The sequence below is a fragment of the Diadema antillarum genome, unplaced genomic scaffold (genome assembly GCF_040938485.1).
Source record: "Diadema antillarum isolate AM-2024a unplaced genomic scaffold, OU_Dant_1.0 seq00001263_RagTag, whole genome shotgun sequence".
Lineage (NCBI taxonomy): Eukaryota > Metazoa > Echinodermata > Echinoidea > Diadematoida > Diadematidae > Diadema > Diadema antillarum.
In genome coordinates, this window is record NW_027272045.1 from 126,453 (window position 1) to 134,126 (window position 7,674).

The 7,674-nt window shown below is 41.7% G+C and overlaps 1 protein-coding gene across 1 annotated transcript; it reads left to right on the top strand.

Annotated features, from left to right (window-relative positions):
* The first annotated feature begins 1,539 nt into the window (after positions 1–1,539).
* LOC139745395 (uncharacterized) lies at positions 1,540–3,756 on the top strand. Its single transcript, XM_071655786.1, has one exon. It carries the CDS (start codon positions 1,900–1,902, stop codon positions 3,754–3,756), a length of 1,857 nt encoding a protein of 618 aa, XP_071511887.1. The 5' UTR covers positions 1,540–1,899.
* Positions 3,757–7,674: the final 3,918 nt, after the last annotated feature.

Below are 7,674 nucleotides of genomic sequence, written 5' to 3' on the forward strand. Positions count from 1 at the left end.
TATTGTTATCCGGTCTTTCGTCTGTCCATCCGTCCGTTCGTCCGTCTAGGTGTTCGTTATTCCGCCCCAAATCTCTTTGCCACAATTTACGAGAAACACAAGGCAATGATTCATCCTTCACCATAAAAATGAGGTGGGTAAAAGTTCTTCTTCTGGTTGAGTCTGCCTCCTTCAATAAGCTGTAGATTCTAGCAGCCTGTGAGAGCTGCATGCCAGGAAATTGTACTTTGGATAGAATAACACGCACACAGACACATAAAGAGAAAACTGTGAACGTGCAGAGGTCATATCAATTGGTGTCAAAGATAACAGTTACACCCAACGATCGGGGTCAAAGGGGCAAGGTCATGATCACTTTACTTCAGGTAAAACAAACATTTCCAGCTAATGCTGGCTATTACTATAAAAATTGTAGTTAGAAAGTCCAGTGAAAATAGAAGTTGGTACGATGGACTATTGGACCACATAATTTTCGCATTACAGTGGTTGAAGGCGAAGTTAATCACGACTTTGAAAGAGAAATGGTGGTGCGCCCTCTCTCGATCGCTCCGGACAGTCTCGGGAAGTCGATTCCTCTGAAACTCATGATGAAATGATAAATTCGTTTATAAAGCGCAGAACCCAGTGCACGCATATTCTTCTATGCAACAGGAGCACCTGATAGGTTTAAATAAAACTGAACAGTTGGATGAAGGGATATGTGCAAATGGCAATTGTAGATGTAATGATAAAATTCAGGCGATTCTTTTCATGATCTTTGACAATCTATATTTAGTTTTATTTCACAAGCAATCTATCAGGATCTACCAGTGCCTTCGTTCGACCCTTCGTCTATGTCCGACCTTTTGACATGTGAAATTTGGTATAAAAGTCCTGTCCAAAAAAAAAAAAGATTCTGAAATTTCGTGGTGAGTGGGTTAATGTCGAACCCATCAGGTCTTAAACCTAGTCATGTAACTAGATTTACATCAGCACAACAGCTCGATTTATGAATGCAATCTTAAATATAAGTGAACGTTGAATCTCCCCATGAATCTCTGTCCGTTCACATCCCTGCCCCTCTCCCCCATCCACGCTCACATTTCCACATATGAAGTTTTAACGCTAATACTTAAGTCCCTTGGCTGAGATAACGGGGTAGAGCGAGAGATAACGGTGCACACTAATTAGGATTTCTCGTGACTCAAAAGTCTTGGACGTCCAGGGGATTAAACGTCCGCCAGACATTTTGACGTACGCTTTGTCCAGACGTGTCATTAGTTCCGGCGTTGTGTCAAAGCAGCACCCGCGCGATGGCTGTAGCGCTCTCTGGGCTGAGTGTGTTGCCAAGTCTCAGCGTGCGTCGACAGCAGTAAATCTGAAAAAGAAACTGATGTATGACAACACTGTCAATATAGCATCACAATGCGAGCAGGAGGGTGTCTGAAATCAAGTGCCTTACTTTGTCTTTCCTTCGCATGGATATCAGCATCTTTGTAAAAGTTATGTGCGGATGTTTTTGTCTGACTTCGAGAGTATATGGTGCGCTATGATCATATGCAGCTACTCATGCTGATTTCTTTTGTTTCACGTTTTGGCACGGAATTGTTTTTCCTCTGCTTTGCAATCTTGGACATTTGATATAAAAGGAACAAGAACTTGCTATCATTGTTGACTTTACTTTTCATTGCAAGGAAAGACTCTTTTTGGGAATTGGAATTTCCTACTAGACCTGGATGCTTGAAATCTCAGCGATGTAAATTGATACAAGTAACAAGTTGAGTAATGTGGTGCGCTTATCGCTAACATAGTCGGCATATACAGAAACCATCAACGGCGTACTATTTCGCCCTTCTACAACATCACAACGAATTGAACTTGTATATTTCATCAATCGAAGCGAAGTGAACTGGCCAAGACATGGCACATTTTGTGAAAGTCGCCTTGAGTTCTCTCCTCCTGGTTACGAGCTCTGTGGCCATCTCTTTCCGAGAGCAGCCGGAGAGTAGGACAGTTGGTGCGGGAGAGACGGTGCAGCTGTACTGCTCCGTTAACAACCAAGTGGACGTTCATCTCTACTGGCAGAACTTGGATACAGCAGCCTACATCAGTTTAAATGATAGGATAAGTCCATACGGCCAACTCAATCGTGATCAACTGCGTCGTTATCAGATCACTGGCAACGCTGAACGTGGGGAATATTATCTGCGAATTCAGAACGTCACCAAACAAGATGAGGGCAGGTATGCATGCGTTTTCTTTCTTAACTTTAATTATTACAGTCAAGTAGCAAAGTTGAAAGTGGTGCGTCCACCTGATCGGGGATACCCTAAATGTACGGTGGAGCCCATCAATCGTCCGACTGTTGGTGATAACATCACGCTGGTGTGCGAATCACGAGGTGGCGACCCTCCCGCCACGCTGTCTTGGGTTCGGGGAACCACCAGGTTGGTCACGAAGAGAGGGCGCCACTCTAAAGGGGATCCAGTTATTCAATACTCTATGACCCTCACTGAGGATGATTCCGATGTCAGATTTACATGCGTTGCGAATAACCAAGCTCTCCAGCAACCCAGGACATGCTCGTTGACTCCACTGAGGAGTAGCCTTGGAGTCATGCTTCTTCCGGTTGTGGCAAGCGTTGAGGTCGGGGATTCCTTCAAATTTGTGTGTGTTACAGAGCGTATGCCCAATTTGGTATATCAGTGGTACATCAACGATACTCCAATAGATGGACGTGAGACTAGATTCACGTACATAAGAGGTGGTCAGCAGCTTCGCATTGAGGCTGTGACACTGGAGGATGATTACGCCTTGGTAAAGTGTGAAGTGACACAAAAGGATTACAGCTATACCGGTTCTGCTGTCGGACTTCTCTGGGTACAGAATAGCGTCAGCACGCCTGACATACTGGAGGCAACGTCGCCTACGACACAGATACCAATACGGCGCGTAACAAACCTGAGGTCTCTGTTTGATAGGACCACTACATCCAAGGCTACTACCGCGGCCACAACAACCACTGCAACAACGCGACCTGTAACAACTACAGCCGCCACCCCGTCGACAACCTCAGCTACAACGACGAAGCAATTGATAACTCGGGTTGCATCTACTCGTAGTGAAACATTGGTTCCTGTAATCTTGAATAATCCGAGCGTGGCTGATTCCGAATCGTCGGAGTCATCGCTTTCGTCCAGCTATAGTTCGGTATCGTCACTCTCCTCTGAAGACCACGAAGCTACTGCAAGCGAGACTGAAGGTCAGTTAGAGAACAATCTCCACACAGATGGGAACGAATTGAAGTCTAGTTCCGACACAACTCCAGACCCCGAGGTAAACGACATAGACAACGAAGAAAGACGACCTTCAGGGGCAGTCAGTGTCACGGAGGACGTTGTAAGCACCGATACTGCAGCAGACGGACAATTAACAACGGCTGCCGCGAACGAGATCGACAATGCCATCGACCAGTCCTTGGGCACACCTGACGTGACTGCCACGGTGAACCAAAACGAAATTGCCGGCGACTTGGGGAGTGGCCTAGACATTAGCAACGATGTAGAAGGACTGACCATGTTCACCGACACAGGTCCAAAATTACCGAACGAGGCGGGGATAGGCTACAACTCTGATCGGTTACGGGGGACGCCGAACTGGGGTTTGATCGCGGGGTTGTTCGTCGTCTTCCTACTCGTTATTATCGCTGTCAGTGCTCTAGCAGTCTACCTCTATCGAAGAAAGGGCAAAGAGTCTAAACAAGAGGTTGCCACGTGATAACCAGTGACTTAAAGCATTGAACCATTAGATTATAGCTTGTCATATGTGAAGCCCCTGTGAAAGTCCTCAGACATACACTGGAACCGGTGAGCTGCTGAATACTGCCTTTAAAATCATTAAGAGGCATCTCCATGATACTGTCAGATACGGGCTTCCGGAATGAAGGTTAAATAGATGTCTTGTTTGTATATTTTGTTACCTTATTGTCAGAATATGACCATTGCGTAGATACTATTAATCTGTTTCTTCACCACGCCGTGGACTCGAAGGATAACAAGGCAACAGTGAACTCAGTCAGTCGTAGTCTGGATCGGATTCACTTTGTTGATGATACTTTATAGCTCCCTGCTACGCTTGACGTTCCTTCTTACTGGTTCACAATGTAAAGCCAAGAGCCAACAATGAAACACTGATAAATTTCTCAGCAGAATGCTACCTGGGTCGCATTATGTGTGTAATGTACTCACAAGAATCACAAGGCGTCGCATTCAAGCCCATATTCCACCAGAAACTATGATTGGTCGCAATATGGAAGAGATCTAGCTGTCAGAATGTATGTGTGTATGTATGTGTATATGTATATGTGTATAATGTACAAAAGTAGATTTTGCTTGCTCGTTAGTTGTGCCAGCACAAATAGAGAAAGAGTATATTTTAAGTCCAAATTTCACCCGAACGTGTTCGTCACTTGTGATACGAATTCGAAGTGATAGCAGAGACACATTTCTCATTGTATGGTTTCACGTCTTTTTTATTTTAAAGATATAGATATTCAGTGTTAGCATTTCAGGTCATGCTTTATGGTTTACCATGTTTCAAATTAATTGGGTCTTACGCATAGCTGTTGGTTGACCAATAGGCCTATTAAGGTCAACAAATTTCGATACATTTTCTTTTTCAAAAGCGAAGAAATAGCACGACATCACTCTCAGATAGAGTTGAGAAGCCGGTATATATTGTCTCTTTTCAGTCTTATATATTGGATAACCTGTGTGAGAGTATCAAAAGCTATTGACGTTGATTGCCTTACTGAGGATAAGAACCAGTCATTGCTAATTGGTCACCGCCTTCAGAAACAAAGTCTCTTTTTCAAACTTTGTCCAACAAAGTCAAACTATCTCTTCGTTGTAAATCGAGTGGACACAATCTATAAAAGAAAGAAACGTGTTTTTTTGTGTTTTTTTCGGAGTACTCATCATATACATAAAGAACCCTATATGACCATGTCGTGAGATATTACTCCTCCTTCCATTGATAGGGCTATGTTGTGAAAAAAAAAACAGCAACAAAAATCTTAAGTCTGTGTGAGTAAGCAGCCATGTACAGGAAACTGGAAGCCAGACAAAGGGGGATGTACACGAGTTATGAAGGATCAAATATTGACGGGGAGCTGGGCCGACAGGTGCATGATTATACGAGATCTATCCCATTGAAGAGTAATTGCTAAAGTCACCTGTCACAGTATAACCAACCCAAGCCCTTCGATGCCGGTGGAGAGAGGCTTTTTGGAAGAAAAAAGAAAAGAAAGTGCAGCGCATAGCGTTCTATGAGCCTATAGCACTGCCGGGATCATTCCACATATATGTGCGATGCATCATTTCTTTCCTCAACGAGATTTCCAAATGCCTGTACGAATGGCTATTTCTTGTAAGGTTTCTCATCATGCAAAGTTGATGTTTATTTACGTTACAAACGTTAAGCATGTATATCAACCAACGGTTTATGTTTACAATTCCTATTTGGATTCTCTGTCCATTTCAAACACACCTATATTGCTCATCAGTAGAAGAGGAATCAATTGAAAGCATTTCTCATGCTGGGTGTGTTTTCAAGTCAATGCAGTATCGCATTGACAAAGGTAGTCATTTTGATAGATTACAAAGCATGACAAATTTTGCGAAGAGAGATACTAGTTGAATGTTATGTAAACGTTGTGCGCCCAATCTATCTACTCATTCTTGTCCTCAACGTGTACTAATCATGAGAGATATACACTGAATGTCCCTCACAATGCTCATTGGTGGTATTTTCAAATGAATGCACCTTGTCAAGGATGTATGAACCTGAAAATAGAAATAGTTGGCTTCACAAAGTAGTTCGCAGAAGGGTCAACAGATCGGTGTGCGTCAACGAATGTACTGCCTCTCGCGAAGAATGGACAGTCATCACAAATAAAGCAAGAAGACCTGGGGATGAACAGGGATAAAGTTGTTAGGGACGAAAAACAAAAAGTTTGCCAACCCCGAAACAGTTTAATCTAAGTTAACTATTTTCCAATTCTTCTCTTTTGGCATTGGCAAACAGCCATATATTTGACAAAGGTTAGAAACCCATGCAATAAGTTTGACGCAATAACATAGCACTTTGTGTAAATGGCCAGTGACAAATTGGTGGATACAGATATTTGTTTGTTTGTTTGTTTTTCGGTTAGCGAGAAACAAATGATGATTCAACAATCACATTCAAAGCATATGGGCTAAAACGTGTGTATCCAAGTCATTAATTTTGGTGAAGTATGTTGATATTGAGCATTTCGTTACAAGAGCCAAATAGATTGAACTGGATTATAAACGCAAACTTGAATAATAAACTGAGTAAAAAGAAAATAAAATGATATTTCGGGTCTCATGACATGTCTTGCATTCATATTTTCTCCCATGTACCTCTCGACAAACCACATCACTATTCTATTATGATTAAGGCGAAGAATTTAGTGATGAGCGTGCTATGATCCATCTTCTACAAATAATAGGAGATCATCTCGTATAGTTGCTCATCTGGATATGTGCCAGACACGTAAGGACTTATGTAAGATGGTACAAGCCCCTTTAATTAATAATGAAAGCATCTGTTGTTACTTTACCCCTCGGCAGCTCAAACACCAATTTAGTACATGAGGGGCTATCAAAAAGGAGAAATTCGAACCCCCCCCCCCACACACACACACAAAACAAACAAACAAACATAAAAAGACGAGGGGGGGGGGGGTGGCACAACCACCATGAGTTGTAAATAAAATGATCAAACATAATAAAAGTACAAGACATAACTGCAATTGAAAATGTGTTTTCCTGTGTGTTGTAATGGCCATTTCATTGATTTTTTTTTTTTTTTACTTTCTGTGGCTCTTTATATAAGTGCGTAGAGTCTAGTGCACTGCTGTTAAACACGTGAGATACAAATTTTGTATTCTATTCGTTAAAGAAAATAATCATTCTCAGTTCACATTTGAACAATGCTGTCGCATTAGCAATACTATTTATGGTTTTACAAAATAATTTCTGTTGTTCTGATGTGTTGGTTTTAACTGGCAGTCTGTAAAGATTAAAAAAAGTATGGTCAAGCAGTAGTCCTTGCATCAACAGAGTCATGAAATCATCCAGTGTTTACTCTGGTATCGACAAAGCAGTCAACAATTTTTTCATGTGGTATATAGATTATGCTTTCCATGTCAAATCTCCAACTTCATCTGTATGCTGTGTAAGAGACGGTGTATGGTCACTTTTTTATTTATCCCCATTTTACGAACCCACTTTGTAACTTCAGGTCAAAATAGAGTGACAGTGTTATTAGATGAGCTTGAAATTCTTCAAAACATTTATTTTTCAAACCTTCAAGAGATCATTGCGTTCACGGTTGAAATGATAGGGAAAATCAATTGATGTTTGGAAAATCAAGACCTAGATAGTGATCCAACTCCTGAGACTTGCGAGAACATCAGAGGACATGAAGAATTACATTCCCAGTGTGTCATTCTTGTTTGCAGTAGAATGGATTTTTTTCAGATGTCAGATGAGTGCCTATGTAGAGATACGAGAGAAACACGCAAGTTCTCTCACTTACAGAGATACAATATAATGTACTTATGTTTTCGTGAGATTTTTTCATGATCTTCCAATTCTTCCGATGAAAAGA

Excerpts from the sequence above, each read along its gene's own strand:
- LOC139745395 (XM_071655786.1), top strand. The coding sequence starts at position 1,900 with ATGGCACATTTTGTGAAAGTCGCCTTGAGTTCTCTCCTCCTGGTTACG.